The 18,493-nt window shown below is 33.9% G+C and overlaps 1 protein-coding gene across 6 annotated transcripts in view; it reads left to right on the forward strand.

Moving 5' to 3' along the window:
• ptprc (protein tyrosine phosphatase receptor type C) overlaps positions 1–18,493 on the forward strand; it is a 23,746-nt gene continuing 5,253 nt past the window's right edge. The window contains exons 1-24 of one of the 6 annotated variants that reach the window (XM_044130518.1): positions 1–294; positions 5,285–5,299; positions 6,961–6,987; positions 7,490–7,666; positions 7,808–7,978; positions 8,146–8,169; positions 8,343–8,612; positions 8,708–8,941; positions 9,034–9,147; positions 9,366–9,506; positions 9,624–9,764; positions 10,112–10,288; positions 11,109–11,314; positions 11,417–11,477; positions 11,585–11,693; positions 11,909–11,946; positions 13,811–13,920; positions 14,079–14,169; positions 14,593–14,669; positions 15,097–15,133; positions 15,221–15,318; positions 15,465–15,590; positions 15,692–15,849; positions 16,491–16,626. In XM_044130518.1, the coding sequence (XP_043986453.1) occupies positions 237–294; positions 5,285–5,299; positions 6,961–6,987; positions 7,490–7,666; positions 7,808–7,978; positions 8,146–8,169; positions 8,343–8,612; positions 8,708–8,941; positions 9,034–9,147; positions 9,366–9,506; positions 9,624–9,764; positions 10,112–10,288; positions 11,109–11,314; positions 11,417–11,477; positions 11,585–11,693; positions 11,909–11,946; positions 13,811–13,920; positions 14,079–14,169; positions 14,593–14,669; positions 15,097–15,133; positions 15,221–15,318; positions 15,465–15,590; positions 15,692–15,849; positions 16,491–16,626 (2,796 nt within the window). In that variant the 5' untranslated portion in view covers positions 1–236. The remainder of the gene's footprint in view (positions 295–5,284; positions 5,300–6,960; positions 6,988–7,489; positions 7,667–7,807; positions 7,979–8,145; positions 8,170–8,342; positions 8,613–8,707; positions 8,942–9,033; positions 9,148–9,365; positions 9,507–9,623; positions 9,765–10,111; positions 10,289–11,108; positions 11,315–11,416; positions 11,478–11,584; positions 11,694–11,908; positions 11,947–13,810; positions 13,921–14,078; positions 14,170–14,592; positions 14,670–15,096; positions 15,134–15,220; positions 15,319–15,464; positions 15,591–15,691; positions 15,850–16,490; positions 16,627–18,493) is intronic. The other 5 variants (XM_044130520.1, XM_044130521.1, XM_044130522.1 and 2 more) reach the window with 5 other exon arrangements.

Raw genomic sequence — 18,493 nt, forward strand, 5'->3', positions numbered from 1 at the left:
ACTCCCATTTGCTTCACTTGAAACCAGAAGCAAGGTTTAGGGTTTGGGGAACAAGTCCAGGAAGCTGCGTCTTCTGACAAGACAGATAAAGCGAATGTAGTTTGAAATAGATCAACGTTTAGGGGGTTTATATTAGAAATAGAGGTTAGGTTTGGCGTCCGATTTGTTCTTCATTCTCTTTTGGACCCGACTCGGCTTGAATCTTGGGTGCTCACACACACCCTTACACCCCGGACATGGCGGGTCTCCGAGGTCTGATGATCTTGCTGATCCTGATGGTTGGTTTGGCTCACTGTAAGTACTCCAAAAAATATAATAAAAGTGAAGCTTTTTTATGAGCTGGTTGTGAGGACGGAAGTGATGCATTCAATGTCTTCTTGTGTACTACTCTTCTTGTCTACTGACAGTTTGTCTAAAAATGGGTTTCCTTTTAAAAAAGAAACATTCTGATGTCTAACCTCCTGAGTTAAGTTTCTGAACTTGCAGCAGATTGTTGTTTGGTGTGTGATGGTGTTTATGGTAAAAGGTGAATTATTTTTTGGGATGAGACATGAATCTGTCATCAGCTTTTCTTTCAAAAGAAGTAGAAAACATCAGCGAACAAAATGTAATCATTTAAACTGAGGGCAGAGATGACAAGCTACAGTATATCAAACCTTTGAGTTGCTTCTCTGCTTTGGTGCTGCTTCACCTCTCTTAAACTTTTCCACACCCCACGAACGGCAGACAGTAGAGCCGCACATCTGTGAGATGTGAGGAGCTGAAAAGTGACAGGTTTTATCAGCCGCCTTTGGCAAAAGAATAAACACTGATGTTCAATCAAAGGCTGCAGTTAATAAGATGATGCTGCTTAAAACATGTCGTAAAAGCGAAGGGAATTTTTGCAATCATGTTTCTGTTCTGCTTTGACATTGTGCATGTGTGTGATGGTGAGATCCTACACTGTAAGTGTACATGTGTGCGTGTGTGTGGGTGGAGGAGTGTGCATGTCTATCTGTGATATATTTTTTCTTATGGGGTGTGTCCCTGCGAGCTCTTCACTTCAACCTTTGTCATTGTCGGTATTGGATTAAGATAAACATCTATGTGTGTGTGTGTGCGTGGATGCATGCAGAAGGTGTGAAGGCTCACCTCATTGCCTGCAGCAGCACTCACAGTTCTGCTACCGTTCAACACATCAAACATCTTTTTTCTATTTTAGGGAGACGTCTGTGCGCACAAGCTGAAATAAATGCTTCTTTTATTATTTCGCTCTCTTGTCTTTTTCTGCAGCAAGGGTCAGAGTTTGTCTCTTGTTTTTTTTTTTTTGCAAGTTGTACAATATTTTCAGAAAGCTGTGTTAGGTGTGTCTTTCCGGAGCACCACAACAACAGACATCTTTTATTTATGTAAATGCTCAATTTTCCTGTTTTGTAACTTTAACATTTATTTAATAAATTAAAGTAAGGACAGCTGTTCAAAAGTATGAGTAAAACATTTTCAGCTGATATTTAGTTTAGTTTATTCTACTTTAGAAAAGTTGGAACCTGAAATGCTCCTAAATATAAATTCTGTTTAAAACCAACTTGTTCAGCCGTTTTTCCACTTTTACTTGATCATTTTTAAGGTTGTCCAACATTTTAATGAAGAGAGTAAAGGCCTTTAATTTCCTCAATGCTACCCGGCGAATGTGCGGCTCTTTTGCAGTAGCTGCAGCGGGACGGAGCTGTAACCACTTCCTTGTTCCATTCTGGGCTGCCTCGACTTCCTGGCAGGGCCAGGCCGGGTCGAGCGATGCAAGCTTTAGTTTTCGTGACAAAGAAATGGGAACTGTCTGAAAATGAAGAAGTGAGGTCAAAACTGTTGAATATAATTAAAGGCCTTTTCTGCAAGGAGACAAAAAGGCGTTACAAGAAAAAATAAACCAGAGATTCCAAAACATCCAGAATGTGAAACTCATTCACACATTTCATTCAGGTTTTTGCAGAATGTCGAACTCAAATGACTAAATGAAGTCCAGATGTTTGGTCATTTAGCTTCTGTTACTTCAGACTCTTTCACACTCTGACTTTGTTCTTCTTTTATTTTCTTCATCTTCTAAATCTCACTTTAGCAAAATGAAAGTGTGGAAATTACACATTTGTTTCACACTTTGCCCTACGGACAGTGGAACAGAGTGTACTCAAAAGGACGACAGAAACTTCAAGTTGCGTTTAAAGAAAATCTGCAAAATAATGTCAAAGATGGCAAGTTTTGAACATTTTTTTTGATTCTCATAATGTTAGGCCTTACTGTACTGTCTTTAATGTAGCTTGCCTGTGCTTTGTAAACATTTGGGCCGTGATGTGAGCCGATAATGATGGACAGACACATTATTATTATTATTATTATTAGAGAGAAAAAATATTTTACAGTAACAAAAAAATTTACTAATTATCCAAACTCTCTTAGGCAAGGCAACTTTATTTTTATAGCACCTTTCAGCCAAAGACAATTCAAAGTGCTTGTACAAGAAAATTAAAAATGACAATAAAAAAAGTAAAAATAAAGAATCTAGCTGATTAAAAATCAATAAAATGAACATTAAAATTTTGAATGTAGTGAATGAATAGAATTAAAAAAAATTAAGAATAGGCAACATCAAATAAGAAGGTTTTTAACCTTGTTTTATATAAAGGGGCAGTCTTACAATGAGCAACATTAAACAACAGACATTGTTTAATGTTGCTCATAAACAACATTGAACGGTTAAACTAAAATAAAGAGACAATTGTAATGTTAGATGTACAGATAAATGTGTAAATATTCAAATCCTACTCCATTATTAACACATTATCAGTATTTACATTGCTTTTACTTTAGCTTGGAATGTAATATACATAAAGTATGAGTTATCAGACAATAGGCTGAAAGATTGTAACAATCTGGTAATGAACAATTTGACAAACTATAATTTTTTGTCATATTTTTCTAGATTTGTTCTAAATTATATAAACTTCACATTTTTGGCTTCTCAAATAATGATAACAGTAAACAATCCTGAACTAAATCATGCATTTCTTCTAATCCGTTGGTAAACATCTTCTTTTTTAACATAAACCATCTGTCAGTGTAAGAGAGGTGATCATTTTAAATTTCACCAGAGAATCTTCAGTTGGTACATTTTAGATTACGACATTTTACAGTAATCAGATTGGCTGCAAATGCTGAACCTAAATTTAAACTTGTAAAGTAGAAATAATGGATTTTCAGTATATCAGTAACCCACCCTTCTCTCTACTTATCAGTTCCTTCACAAGCACTTGAAATTTTAAAATGTGGGTTTAAATTTTACCAATACATTTCTTCTCACTGAAAGAATAATTAACATATTGGATCTGTAGAGAGAGCAAAATATTAGGGTGATGGTCATGAGGCCTTCCAACGTAAAAGACTACCTACCTACCTACAGAATAATAAAACATGTAAAAATCTGGTCAGTGATTACAAGTCGGGTTTTATTGCTCTATTGCCAAAGATGAAAAGATGTCACATTAATTAGAGAAGGGTATAAATATAAATAAATGTAAAATTGTACTCTTATGTTGTTTTGTTATTTCTCTAATTTCCATTTGGAATCAAAATTATTAGTTGAAAGACAGAATTTCAAATCAAAGACTGTCGGGATTATTAATAATTTTGTGTTTAACTGTAAATAAGGAGCAGAAAACAATATGAAATTATATATTTTCTAATTTCTGCTTTGTTTTCCTTAGTGCTGTGGTGATTCCTGATTCCTTTTAGTGAATGAATTTAATAAATACTTTCAACCTTATTAATTTAAATCTCAGCTTATGAATTCTGTTAATTGTATTTTCTGTTTCTAAAACAATAATTTGTTAGTTATTTTAATAAATCCTGTATTATTTGGTTTGTTTTCAAGACAAACTCTAATTTTTAGATATTTGCTGTTTATTTATCAAAGGTAATAATGAGGGAACTGAGAGTTTCCAACAAACAGAATGGTAAGGATGCCTTGATGTTACAGTAGTTACAAACTACTCTGTAGTTTCATTTGGAAGCATTAAGAAAGTCAGTAAATGTTGGATCAAAATAAAGTTTTGAACACACACATTTTACAACCTGTGTGTTTTGGGCCACAGAAATGTAGAAACTAATTTACAGTTTTCATACATTTCATTTAGTTTTGTGCTGTTTACCTGTAGAATAATCAAATAGATCAGGAAAGTTAAAAATAGTTAAGATGTATAATTTCCTAAAACCTTAAGGTCTATTCTCCTTTTTATAACTTTTATCTATCTTTTTTTTTTTTTTTACATAAACCAACACAGAATATAGGAAATGAGTTGTAATCCAGCCAGTTTAAATTGATTTCTCAATTGTTTAACTTATCAGAGAACTGATTACAAGCTGCATAACCCTCAGTTAGTCATTAACTAACATTAACTATGAGATTAGGTCCATATTTGTTTGTGCTAAATATTCAACATTTTTCCTCTATCTGTTTAAAATCATGAAGTTTTTGCATGAGAAGCAGATCGACCTCTTCCCTCACTAACTGAATCATTTCTCACCAGTGCTCTTAATGACTGACACGATGAGTCTGAACGAGGGGGTGAAATGTCACTGCAGAGAGCGTGCATCTCTGCTCAGAGCTGTGAAACAACAACGCACCAAACCACATCCTGACTCTCTTTGTCTGACAGACCCCGATCGCGCTGTTCATCACTTCTGTCAGGAGGAAAACTGAAGCACTCTGGGCGCTTAAAACAGACGTTAAAACATTACTTAAAGTTGTTTTTATTCTTTTTAAATTGTGTTTAAATAAGCAGTTAAGAAATAATAAATACATAAACCTCAACCAGAGCTAAAAACAGGGACCCTTCATACATCGTACAAATTATTAAAATAAAAATTTTATTCAAGCTTTTTTCGTTTAGTTTAGTTTTTATTCTTGAGTGGTGGTTTGGACTGCAGTATTGTAAGTACTGGGTGTCTACATGTTAGTGCAAGGCAGGAAGTGGTGGTTTGCTTACTGAAATAGCAAGTGTGGTTCTGTCCCGTTGTCAAGGCAACCAGGTTTGACAGAGCTGCCTCATCCAGATAAGTCGGCCATCTTCCTCTTTCGGGCTGATAATGCTTTCACATCGTTTTTAACGAAAACAAAATGATCCCTGATGAATGAAATATAAAACAAAAACGGTTGTTTGTTTAATATATATATATATATATATATATAAATGTATTTAGTGTGATGGTGTATATCATTTCTTTACATAATTTTCTTTTCTTTTTATATTTTCAGGTCAAGTTCCCAATCGTAAGTAGTGATTCATATTTAGCCAAAATAAAATTTTGGTTAAATAGGTATTTATTCATTAAATACAAATGTTTAGTTCCTAAAAGCCACCAGCTTTGCTTCATGTTGCCCAAACCTTTAAAGCATCTCAGTCTTCCTACAATGTCTTTATGTACAACCACCAGAGTCAGAGACAGCGGCGGTTCTAGATCAAACTTACCAGGGGGGCCGATGTTTTCTCATAGGGATGCAGAACAAAAGAACAACAACAAAAACAGGGCAATATTGATTTGTTTTATTATTAAGTGAAACACAGAGCCAAAGAGCCACTTGGATCTCTGGAGCTTTAGATTGCAGACCCTTGATCTAATAGATGAAAACTGTGATCTTATCCTAAAAACAGCTGAAGCTAAAAGTGAATACTTTCATTTTTAAATTATTTCTAAAGCAAAACTGTGAAGGTAAAAACTTAAATTGGTTCAAGGGATCAATTAGTTACAGTTTTTGTGTCAGCGCACATCACCATTAAAATGTATTTATTATTTATTCAGTACTGGGTCCATAACAGAGGCCGGGACCAGTTCTACAGGGTCACTGGCTCCTGTTTGCTCCAATGCAGAACCGCCCATTCTCAGAGACCTGTTGAACGTTTTACTGAAATGAGCACAAACCTAACCTGCTTTACGTGCAGCAATGAAAGTAAGTTTTTACCATAAAAATGTCAATTTAACATCAGTTATCAGTTGAATAAACAGATTGCTGAGAAAACTATAAGTAGAGTCTAAAGAAATCCCCTGTAGATTTAATGTAGATTTGTGAATTATTTGTGAATTATTCACAAAATAATTGACAGAAATAATTTTGTTAATTTACTCCAGATATTGATCTTACCCCCAGTTATGACACAACTCACTTCTGTGCTCATTTCATTAAATATTGCTTTGCAGCTAACATTTGCATTGTGTTTTCATTTCTGTTTATCCAGACCTGTCAAGATAAATATCTTGCATGATGTTGCTGTCCAACAATAAACAAATCTAAGATTAAATCTATAAGTCATTGGAAAAAATCTACAGAGCCTCTTGTCTTATAGTTTTTACATGCAAATGTTTTATGGAAAATGAAAATGTCTCAAAGATAAAATAAGTCATGGTTCACCAGATTATTTTTAATTATGAAGTAAAACCTGCAAAAGTAACGGGGCATTTTTATAACACAGGAACTGATGTGTCTGTTGGTGGGTCTACAAAGAAGGAAATTGTCTTTGTGAGTTGATTATCAAGTATAAACCATGCAGACTCCTCAGGTTTTCAGAGAACTGCTCACTCTGTGTCTGCAGGACCAGAACTAAACAACCAGAAACAGCATTTAGTCTCTATGCTCTCTAGATCCAGAAGAAACTCCCTGAAAACCTGTGAAACTGTTGGCTCCTTTAAATTCAACAAATGTTTTTGTTCTCAGGAGCTTTTGTTCAAAGAATCTTCCTGATGAAAATAATGAAACATTTCTTTCTCTTTTCCAATGCTTTCATGCTTATGCTTTACCATTTTTTGCCTCTTTTTTTGTGTCCCATTAACCTCTTTGCACTAACTTGTATATGAATGATGCTGTTAAAATAAAACTAGTTAAAGATTTTTGTTTTCACTTCTCGACTTTTTAAATGTTTCCGTCTTGTTTTCCAGCAGCTGAACCCAAAACAGATCCAAAGAGTGAGTATCAGATTTGAGGTTATGAACAATTTTAAATAAACCTGCTTTCCCCTATAGCGATGTAGATGTAGTTGTTTAACCATTACAACATTTAGCTTGAGGTGAAATAATTAAAAAGCAGTTTTTAATGAGTTTTTAATTCAGATGTTAGGTTGGTTCAGTAACAGTTTCAAGAGTTTTCTTATTTTCAGTGAATCTGCATCGTGACATTAACTTTAGGTTTAACTCCATAAAAGTAACGCTGCATATTAATGTGGACATTGTGTAAGTATTTAAATGCAATATATTTTTTCTTAATGAGCATTTCTTATTTTTTATATATGTAGATTATAAATACTCCAATCAATAATCAACTTTTTTCACATTTTATCTACTTTTTAAAATATCTTTGAGCAAATGTCTTGTAAAACATTGAGGATGGAGAGGATCAGTTCCTTCACCTAAATATTCAATTCTTTCCGTTAAGAAGAACTGTTATTGATGTTGATTTTTATATTTTTAGCCCCCTCACCTCCACACACTGGCACAGGTTCTTCTACGCCTGTTACCATCTCACTTCCAAGCATCCCAGCAGCATCGACTGCTGCAGCCTCCAAACCTCCCACCACCTCTAACACTCTTACACTCACCTCTCTATCCACCACCACAAATCCTCCAATCTCTTCAACCAAAACAACTGGTAATGTATTCAGCTTTAGTTTATGGTTTTTAGTTTTTGAATGATAAAATTAGTTGTCCTTTAAGAATCGTAGAAGGTAAGAAACCTGGTAGTGGATTTCTTCAGCTTGATGGTGACCTCCGCATGCTCTCCAACCTGCAGTCAATACCTCACCTCCAAGCATCTCAAATGAGACTTCAACCACCAACCAGTCATCTTCTCAGACAACTCTCTCACCTCCAAGCATCTCAAATGAGACTTCAACCACCAACCAGTCATCTTCTCAGATAACTCTCTCACCTCAGCCAAACACAACCATGACTCCCACCACAGGTTGGAACTTTAAGTATTTAATTTTGGTCTTTAACAAGTTTGTTAAGATACAGACTATGGATTACAGACTGTAGGTCTGCCAAGACAGAAATCAGGTAACTGTAGATTTAAGATGGTTTAAGAATCTGTTTCAGTTTTTAACTTTTTTTCATGTTTCCCTCTTGCAGCTGAACCCAAAAAAGATCAAAATTGTGAGTATCAGATTTGAGGTTATAAACAATTGTTTATTAAAGGTGCTCTTTTTTCTGAGATTATATAATATCAAAATAATTGGTTTTGCTTTTTAATTTAATTCTAACAGCTTGAGATAAAAACTTTAAGTTTGGTTTTATTTGAGCTCAGATGTAAAACTGTTGCTTTGCAGGTTTCTACAGTGTTGAGAATGTCAAGTTTGGTCTAAAGATAAAGATGACAAATTCTACTCCTGGTAACTACACCGTATCTGTTGCTGAGAAGAGAGGTCCAATTGAAAGGGAAGAGATTTTTCTCATCTCCAATAAAACCTCAACTCATGACATCACAAGTCTGAAGCCGTGCACCGAATATGAGCTAAATGTCACATTTAGGGATCTCAATGATACAGAAATATTCTGTAACAAAACAGAAAATAAAACAACAAAAACAACTGGACTGAGTGAGTAAAATGTTTCATATTTTATCTTTACTTTTATTATTGACTGAAATGAGATTCTGTGTAGAACTGAGACAAATATTGTTTCTGTGTTTCAGCTGAACAAGAAATTAAAAGCATTTCCTGCAATCCTGGACATTTCTGTTACCAAAGTGGTTGGAACATCAGCTTTTTACTATCAAAAAACAGCGTTTCGATTGAAGACTTGTACAACAATGGATCATATCGTTTCAAACATACTTATGACAAAATGTGTTCAGATTTAGTTTTGAAGTTCCCTACAGAAAACTGCTCAAACGACACATTTACCATCTATAAAAACTTCAGTGTTGGTATGAACAAAAACATATTAATAATTAATATAATTATCAAATCTGTCGATGTGATATTAGTTACATTAATTTGTGCTTTTTTTATTCTTCAGATTTTATTGATCCAAAAGACATAATACAGACTGGACCTACTAAACTTCCTGCAAACATAAAACCAGAGTTCCCTTCAAGCTGTAAAAATCTCAGTGTTGAGTATAAATGTTCAGGTAAAAACTACATCTATGGAAAAACAATTTAAAAACAATTTAGAGTAGAAAACTACAGATTCTGCCTTAACAATACATTATAAGTATTTTCCAAAATGTTTTAACATTTTCTCTTTGTAAATTGTGTCAAAATGTAAAGAATGAAGCAAACAGCTGATCAGTGTCAATATTCAGACAGCAAATGTTGCAGAAATGTCATAATATTTGTGTTTCTTCAGGAATCCACAATGAATCTGTCAAACTTTCTGACATCAGAAAGTTCAAGCCGTTCACAAACTACAGCTGTACTGGTGACATCAAGATGAACAAAGTGTCCATAAATAAGACACTTCCACCTGTCCAGTTCAACATCGACTGTGGTGAGTTGGTATTTACTGCATTTCACTGGAAATAAGAACAAAGTTATTATACTAACAACATGGAGAGAAAATCATTATCAGGACATTATTTATTGTTTTTGTGTTTTATTGCAACAGATTTTACAGTGGAGAACCTGAAGCCCAGTTCAACCAGTACTTCCATTGAGCTGAACTGGGAAACGAAGAGTGATAATTGTCAAGATGTTCTCAAAAAACTGGATGAGCTTTCTTATCGCTGCAGCTGTCAGCAACAGAAAGGCAAGTCAAATGAATAGATTTAGTCTATTATTATTATATTTACATTAAATAATGTCAATACATTTGGATCAGCACAACTATTAAAAAAAACAGATTAATGGAAAATTTGTAAATTTATCAGCTTTTTTACACAAGAGGAGATAAAAATGTGTAAAACAACCAGATGTGATCAGTGAAGCCGTGACTCTGAACTATTACTGACCTGTGGATGATTTTAATGTAAATGTTTCTTTATTTAATGTTTAACATGAAAAACAGACCAAACTCTGTTTCAACATATTAATAATTTTCATGATTATAAAGATCTTTTATAACAAGCTGCTGTTGTCAAACCAATCACAAAACAGGTGATAGAAAAAATATTACAATTGATGGAAAAATTATTGATCGACCTGAAAGAAGAATGTGTGAGTTCACCAGTGGAATTAAACCATTCAGGAATTACAACTGTGAAGTTCGTCACATCTACACTGGACAACGTTATTTTAAAGAAGCAAACGTTATAGAGAAGACAAAACCTGGAAGTAAGTAACCAAGAAAATATGTTTTTTGAAATAATAATATAATCTACAAATACTAATTGTTTTAAATTGACTTGATATGAATTTGTGTGTTTGTTTTTATGTTTCGTTTGGCTAAGGGTAAATACAGTAAATGTTGTCTGTTAGGAAATGCAACTCTTCTTTTACAAATTAAATCATAAATTTAGTTTTTAGGTTCAGGGACACACAGTCAATCCTTCATCAGATCAAATTTTTAAACCAGTTTTATTGCAATCCAGTTGAATTATTACAGTATTGAAAGTCATTATTCTTTCATCTGGTTTTCCATTCATGCAAAAACTTATATTATTTTCAAAACACAAAATGCATCTCAACATATTCCATCACTGTAAAGTTCTGTGGATAATAATAACAAGTTAGTTTAGACCCAGAAATTCACCTTTATGATCTCAAACCCTGAAGAGTCACACCAGCTTTAACACAAAGCTGGTGTGACTCTCTGGCTTTGTGCTGGATAATAGAGAAATCCATGTTTATAAATCAAATCTGGTTGGTAAAACAACAAAAAACAATGTAGCAATGTTGAGTTGTCTTAATATTTATTTTTATTTTGAACTGCAGATAAAATATTAACATAACTCTATCTGCATTACAGTGTCATAGTAAGTTAAAATAAGTCAGATATTTAAAAATTTTGTTCAGTGTTTGGTCATTTACTAACCTGGTCATGTTATTTTAGTCATTTTTATGTTTTGGTTTGTTTTTAAGGTTCTTATAGAAAGAAAAGATTTTCCTCTCGATGTGTTTGTCCTGATATTTATCCTCTCTTTTCTTCTTTCAGTACCAGATCAACCTCGTAACGTTGTCGTGACAGTTCCAGAGAACAATAAGATCAACGTGACATGTTCATTAGATTACATGGATTTTAATGGACCAGATAAAATATACAGAGCACAACTTCATGGTGTTCCTGACAGCAGAAAGGACAGCAAAAAATGTCAATTTCAATTTGTAGATCTGAGCTACTCAACAACTTACACAGTGGAGGTTTGTAATAACCAGCGTCTGCTTCACGAATACATTCTGATTTTATTACTCAACTTAATTTGGATGTTTTGAATCCTAACAAGAAGCATTCTGTTATTATAGGTGTTTACTTCCAATGGACCTTTTACCAGCTCACCTGTGAGAAGTCAGGTTGACACCAGATGTACGTGTTGTTTCATTAAATCATGCTTCCTTCCACATGTTCACATTTCCCAATGCATTTCTACAAATTTCTTCTTAAATGGTTCAATTTTTAATATCATTTCTTAGATAATGACAAAGCTCTTATTGGATTTCTGGTTTTCCTCATCATCATCACCTCTGTGGCTCTTCTTCTTGTCCTCTATAAGATCTACGTGTTGAAACACAGAAAGTCTCGGTAAGGATGTTTTGTTTTCTCAGCAGATAGGCTGGTTCTGCTCTTTGTTCAGTTGTGACTGTAGTTTATTTTTAAAATAGGCTTTTAAGAAACTTTTTATAGCAAACTACTATTTGTATTGTTATAATTTCATTTAGTTCATAAAACAATTTTGAAGTTCACATTTTATCATCCTACTTTTTCTTTGAAACGTGTCTTTGGTCTTTTCTTTGCAGTGATCTGACTGAAAACATGTCACTAATTGCCCAAGGAAGTGAGTATTATTTATGAGTTGTAATCATTATGATGTAATTCTGTTACAAAGAACACAGTACAATATTAATAACATCATTAAATAAAAACTACTCTCCTAAAGTAAATTTAAACAATGGCATATAGACTTTATTTCTGCTGATTCATTTTTAAAACCCTAGAAGTAATAAAATTAGACCAACTCTCAAATGAAGTTTATCTTGAAGCTCCAAGCTGCTAGAGCTGCAAAATGAAAAGCCTTTTTTAATTTGGGATCTGTCAGCATCCTCCTTCCAATGGATGTTATTGCATAAAAAATAAATAATTGTAACTAAAATGTTGAGAACATAAAGTATTATGATGCAGAATCATTCAGTAGGTTGTTTTTGTTGTGATGATGGATGTAAAATGTAGATGTAAGTAACCTGAAACTCAATACAAACAAATAAAATAAACATAGTCACAGTTTTAGTGATTTAGTTTACATATTCAAAAACAGATTGGAGGAGGTGTAACTTAATTTATCCCACTCAGCCTGTAGACAACAGATATGTTATTTAACTATTTTAATTACACAATTTGATTTATAATGGAGTAGGAAATAAGGGACAGAATAATTCATCTAATTTCAAACATCTTCTTCATCTTTTGTGACTGTCATGTGCCAAGTGTTTCTCTTTTTAAAATCAGTTTTTAGTTGGACATTATTCCACTTTAAGATCAAAATTTTCCACACATCAACTCCAAAACACAGAAACACAAAAACTTTTTCTATTAGAAACAGTTTGAACAGTAAGGACAGTTTGGAAGATGAAAATACGCTTTAAGGCTGTAAAGAATGAATTATGAGTTAGTGAGGTTTTTAAACTTCCCATAGTAAATTAAAATTTTTCAATGAATATACATATTCTCACATCTACTGTTGGCTCAATACGTTTTCCATATTAATGCCATTTATCTCAATTGTTGCTTGTTATGGACATTCAAACAATGTTACATTTTTTTATTGATTGTTTATATCAGGTCAAATCTTCATTTTATTCATTTCAGTAGTTTTCTCATCCAATAAATGATGGAAATCATGATGAGAGCAGAAAATATTTGTAACAACATGAAGTAAAACTTATGGCTTTTTGACTTATCCAATTAAAATCCTTGTCAGACTCGTTTAGCTTCAGATTAAGTAAAATATGTAAGACTCAAACGCAGATGAGGGGAAAACTGCAGCATTTTTTGATTACAACGAGGTGAGTTAATTAAAATATATTAGCAGATATGCAATAGTGTGACTGGAGTGTATGTGTTAATAATCTCTATTCAATCTTGTCACTGTCGCTATTTAACCCTCCACTGATTTCATTTCTCAATTAATCTTAAAGCAAGTAAATTCAATTCAGTTCATAAATAGTTTATTAAGATAAAAAGAAATTAAAACTGGTAACTAATATCACGATTAGCCCAAGTGTATAAAAGTATTGAAATTTATTTTAAAATAATTAATCATTTTTTATTATGATATGGTCAAATGGGTCACATTACATCATATATCCTTACAATATCTACTGTTGTCCAAGAATATTATTCACAGCTGAGGCATTTTTATTCTTGTTGCATTAACTCACCTCGTTGTTATTCTTACCTTTTTGTCACAAAAAAAACATTTATTTAAAGTAAATAAATAAATTGAACTTCAGCTTCTCAGTTTTCCCTTAACTGTTTCTCTATATTAGTTCACATTTTAACAAATGTTTAATCTTTACTATACAAGTAATGATACAGTTTAAATCACTAAAAAATTTAAGGTAGTTTTACAAATTACTTATAAGTGTCAGATGAAGAGTTGCTGAATTCTGGTAATGTTTATGTCATTTTATTTTCTGTTGTAGACGATGAAGATAGTTTGATGCCCGTTGAACCGATTCCAGCAGAACTCCTGCTGGAAACCTATAAAAGGAAGCTAGCAGATGAAGGGAGGCTTTTCCTGGGAGAATTTCAGGTAATAACTCATCTTTAAGATAAACCTAGTAATATTTATCTATCTAACTAATTTCTCACAAAATATAGCAACATATAATGTGCATAATTTGTTAATTTAATGAATGAAGGAAGCAGAGTAGGGTGTTTTTTATTCATATAACTTGTTTTTGTTTGCAGAGCATTCCCAGAATCTTCTCAAGATACGTAGTGAAAGAAGCTAAGAAGGGCTGCAACGCCCCCAAGAACCGCTATGTGGACATCCTGCCATGTGAGTGAGAGAAATGATGCAACACCTGTGAGCTACTCCTAGCTCTGCTTCACACATATCAGACATGCAGTGACAATTTGGCCGTTAGATTTAAGCCCATTTAAAGATGCGTTCATAACTCCATGCATTGTTGAGCTGCACTGCCATAAAGTGATGACATCAGAACAGGGAGGTCAAACTCAAACCTACCGTCTTGGCTCATTTAGATGTATTTAAGTATTTGCAGGATTTTTTTATTCTTGTAATGACCAAAGCTACATCAGTTTATTATTGTCTGCCGCAGATTACACCTAGACTTCAAACTTTAACTTAAAGATCATCTGCATAAATGTCAGACACTCTAGTTTTGTTATCTGTGGGTGTGAAGAGCTAAAATCTACTGGGTGATGCATTTCATTTCTTTTTTTCTGTGCTCTCATTTAGATGATTACAACCGCGTCCAACTGGCCACAGGAAACGGAGAAGCAGGATGTGACTATATTAACGCCAGCTTCATTGACGTATGTTGAATGTTAAATTAGATTCATAATCTTGTGGCAGATTTAGGTTTAAACATGCTGTTACCAACATGTTTCTTTTGAATTAAATTAATACTAAGAGTTTGGAGTGGCATAGACCCCAACTCAAATCTTAAAACTATTCAGCAGTTATAACAAAGTTTTAATTGCTGGAAAGATTTTTCTTTTTACTTTTGAAAAGGTTAATTAAAGAAAAAATTCAATGACATTTTTTAAATACATTGTTTATAAAAACATGGATTTTCTCTAACTGAATATGTTGGTTGAATGGAAGTAACTTAAATCTAAATTTAGGAATGAATCATTTTTGGCTTAACTGTAACACCACTAACTTCAACAAGAGAAAAAAATTTTACCACATTCAACAATTTTATTTTTATTTATAACTACAATATTCTTTTTCCTGCAGGGATACAAGGAGCCCAAAAAATACATTGCAGCTCAAGGTAAAGTCTTATTTTCCTTTTCTTTTGCTACAAAATGCCCACAGAGTGTAACACGTCTTATTCTGTGTTTCTGTGTGTTTGTTGCAGGACCAAAGGACGAAACTGTGAGTGATTTCTGGAGGATGGTCTGGGAGCAGCAGTCGTCCATTATTGTCATGGTGACCCGCTGTGAAGAAGGAAACAGGGTGAGAACCTCAAACTGCAGAATCTTGAACTAATTCTTGAAATCCTTCCTGAACTGTTTAATTTTGAGAAAAATAATAATTTTGTCACTTGCCAAATGTATAAACTTCATTTAACCTTCTGATGTCGGTTAACTGTTGTTTTGCAGATCAAGTGTGCCCAGTACTGGCCTTCTCTTGATCGAGAGACCGAGATCTTCGAAGAGTTCATAGTGAAGCTGACCTCAGAAGAACATTGCCCAGATTACACCATCCGCCATCTGAGCCTGACTAACGTGAGTCTGTGTTCAGACACCAAAAAAGGAATAGTGCTTCAGAATTTCACTGCAGAGACGTGTGGAGGTGTTTTTACAGCTGTTTATGTTTGACTTTGCAGAAGAGAGAGAAGAACCTGGAGAGGGAAGTGACTCACATCCAGTTCATGAGCTGGCCCGACCACGGCGTCCCAGGAGAACCGCACCTCCTCCTGAAACTGAGGCGGCGGGTCAACGCTTTCAAGAACGTCTTCAGCGGCCCCATCGTTGTTCACTGCAGGCATGTAGAACATCAAATGGTCTTTTAAAATATTCTCATTCTTTCAATCTATTTCCAGTTTTTTTTAAGTTTGTTGAGTTTTGTTGCTATCATATGTTTAGTCTGCAAAAGACTGGGACCAATGATCTCATCTAAGTCTGTCGCAGTGGTCAATGAATCAATTAATTACATGATGAATTTAAAATTAGTTCCCTAATTTCCAATCTGATCAATAAATTTTGAAGGGAAATTTTGTTTTCAGTCAGTTCATAATCCATTTTATTGATGGTTTTGGTTTAGGGTATTTTTTTTAATTTCCTTCTTATTTGTTGTTTTTGGTTATTATGTTTAATTTTGGATATTTGCAATATCTTCACGTTCCAGTGGGATTTTTTTTTTCTACAAAATAAAAGTTTGTTGGCCATTGAGAGGGCGAACTTGCATTATTATAGAATTATAGGTATATTAGTTGAAGACTGTCTCAAAACAACAATATTATCATTTATCTCAATAATTACTGGGACAATTTATCATCCAGCAGAATTTGTTATTGTGACAGGTCCAATCTCATCTCTCTTATTTACTCTTAATTCTCCATTGCACCTTTCAAACAAAGTGTAGTATTTAAAATAAACACACTGTGTTATTTCTGTTCTGTGTAGCGCTGGAGTGGGCAGAACCGGCACCTACATCGGCATCGATGCCATGATGGAGGGTCTGGAAGCCGAGGGCAGGATGGACATTTACGGATACGTTGTCCGACTTCGAAGACAAAGATGCCTCATGGTCCAAGTGGAGGTAGGACCAGTAGATCGCATCCAATCATCGTAAAGCGTATTTAAAAATGAACTGATCAAAGTGCTGCGCACAAGTAAAGCAAAAAAACAGAGCCATAAAATCCATTTAAATTAAACACAAAACAAGTTAGAAAAAACATTTAATATATTTGAAAACCAAGAAGGATATATTTAGTAAACAATAAATAAAAAATGCATTCATGGCATTTATTATACATGCAGGGACAAAACAAGCAATAATATTTTGCCTCCAAACATCACAATTAGAGATGAAAATGCTTTTGTTTACATGTAAAATGCTTTGAAACAGTACAAGCAATACTTTCCCACATTACAAAAACAACCTTATGTGTGTTTTTATGGGAATTTTTGAAAATAAACGGCATATCCATGAATTCATCCCCTTTTATTCTTATACCTCTGAATAAAAAATATAGATGTATGGAGCTAATGTCAAATATTACTGTAATATTTCAATTTATTTTTAACTAATAAGGTGTCTTCTTATCTGAAATTGAGACACAGCTGTTAAAATATTCTAACACTTTTGTTCAGAATAAAAATAAACACTACATCAGATTTAAGTAGATATTAATATTTCTCTGCTAATCACTTTTAAAACACTTTGCTGTTTGTTTCAGGTCATTATTGTGTGAAAAGATCAGGTTTTCATTGCAGGTTTCCTGAGAAGATTTTCTGGCATTTTCTTTATGTCCATAACTTTTATCAGTTCTCGTTAGTTGAAAAAAAACAACAACTAAATTATTGCTTTATCATCCTAATCGTTGGGGATTTTTCTTTGGTTTAGATGTTTCTGCTTTTTTATACCAAATGAAGAATGCAACATTGTGTGAAAACAATTCCCTTTTTGTATTGTCTGACCACAAAACAACACCAGATAAGATCTTTTAAAAGCTGTGTCTTACTCTCAGTAGTATTTTCCTCCACAGTCTGTAGCTTTGCAGTCCAGCATTATGCTGAGTCTGTTTGACTCTCTGCTTTGAGATGTTGCTACTGGAATGGTTCGTTTTCTCCAGGATGGGTCTTGATGGGTCCTTGTTGGGTGTTTTTTTCATGTCTCACACCATCAGTTGCACCAGTGTAACATTTGGCTTTCTCCGACATCCTCATAGATTTTTCACTGTGTGAACCATTTTGTATTTTTTTGTTTAGCTTTTTACTGTTGTCACCGGAACTTGAAGGCATTTGGAAATGGCTTTTCAGTGTTTCCTGCGTTGTGTAAAGCCACAGGGCCTCACTGAGCGTGCTTTTAGCGATGACTTGCAGCAAGCCAACCACAGAGAGCTGCTATTTTCCCCCTTTTGAGTTGGTGTAAACAGCAGTCAATCTGGGTAGTTGGTGAGCGTTGAGAGGAGCACGATCTAATCCGAATGAAGCAGGTCGTTGAATTCTCCCACAGACTCTCAGTCTGAGTTGGGGATGAATTGTTGTCACTTACCTTTATGTGATACAACCGTCAAATACAGAAACAGTTGATTTCTTGCTTTTTTTTTTCTTTGCAGCTCAGTCAGAATAAACATGTTGATTAAGATTACATTAAATCTAAAATCTAAATCTGATGGGGTGTATGAATATTTTTTAACCGTAAAAAATGTGGTTCTGGTGGGAAATGGCTGCAAAATATTTAAGATGTTAAGCATACAGCCTGGATCAGTTTAGGTCAAAACATATTTGTGTATTGGAATGGTATAGTCAAAGGCCAGACATAAATCTAATTGAGAATCTGTGGAAAGAAATGGATGTTCCCTGATGATCTTCTGATTAAACTTGAGCTATTTCGGAAAGGAAAATCCAAAAGTCTTTGTGTCTAAATGTGTAATAGCAGCTAAAAAGTTTAGTGTACGTGA

This window comes from Gambusia affinis, linkage group LG10 (genome assembly GCF_019740435.1).
Source record: "Gambusia affinis linkage group LG10, SWU_Gaff_1.0, whole genome shotgun sequence".
In the NCBI taxonomy this organism is placed as follows: domain Eukaryota; kingdom Metazoa; phylum Chordata; class Actinopteri; order Cyprinodontiformes; family Poeciliidae; genus Gambusia; species Gambusia affinis.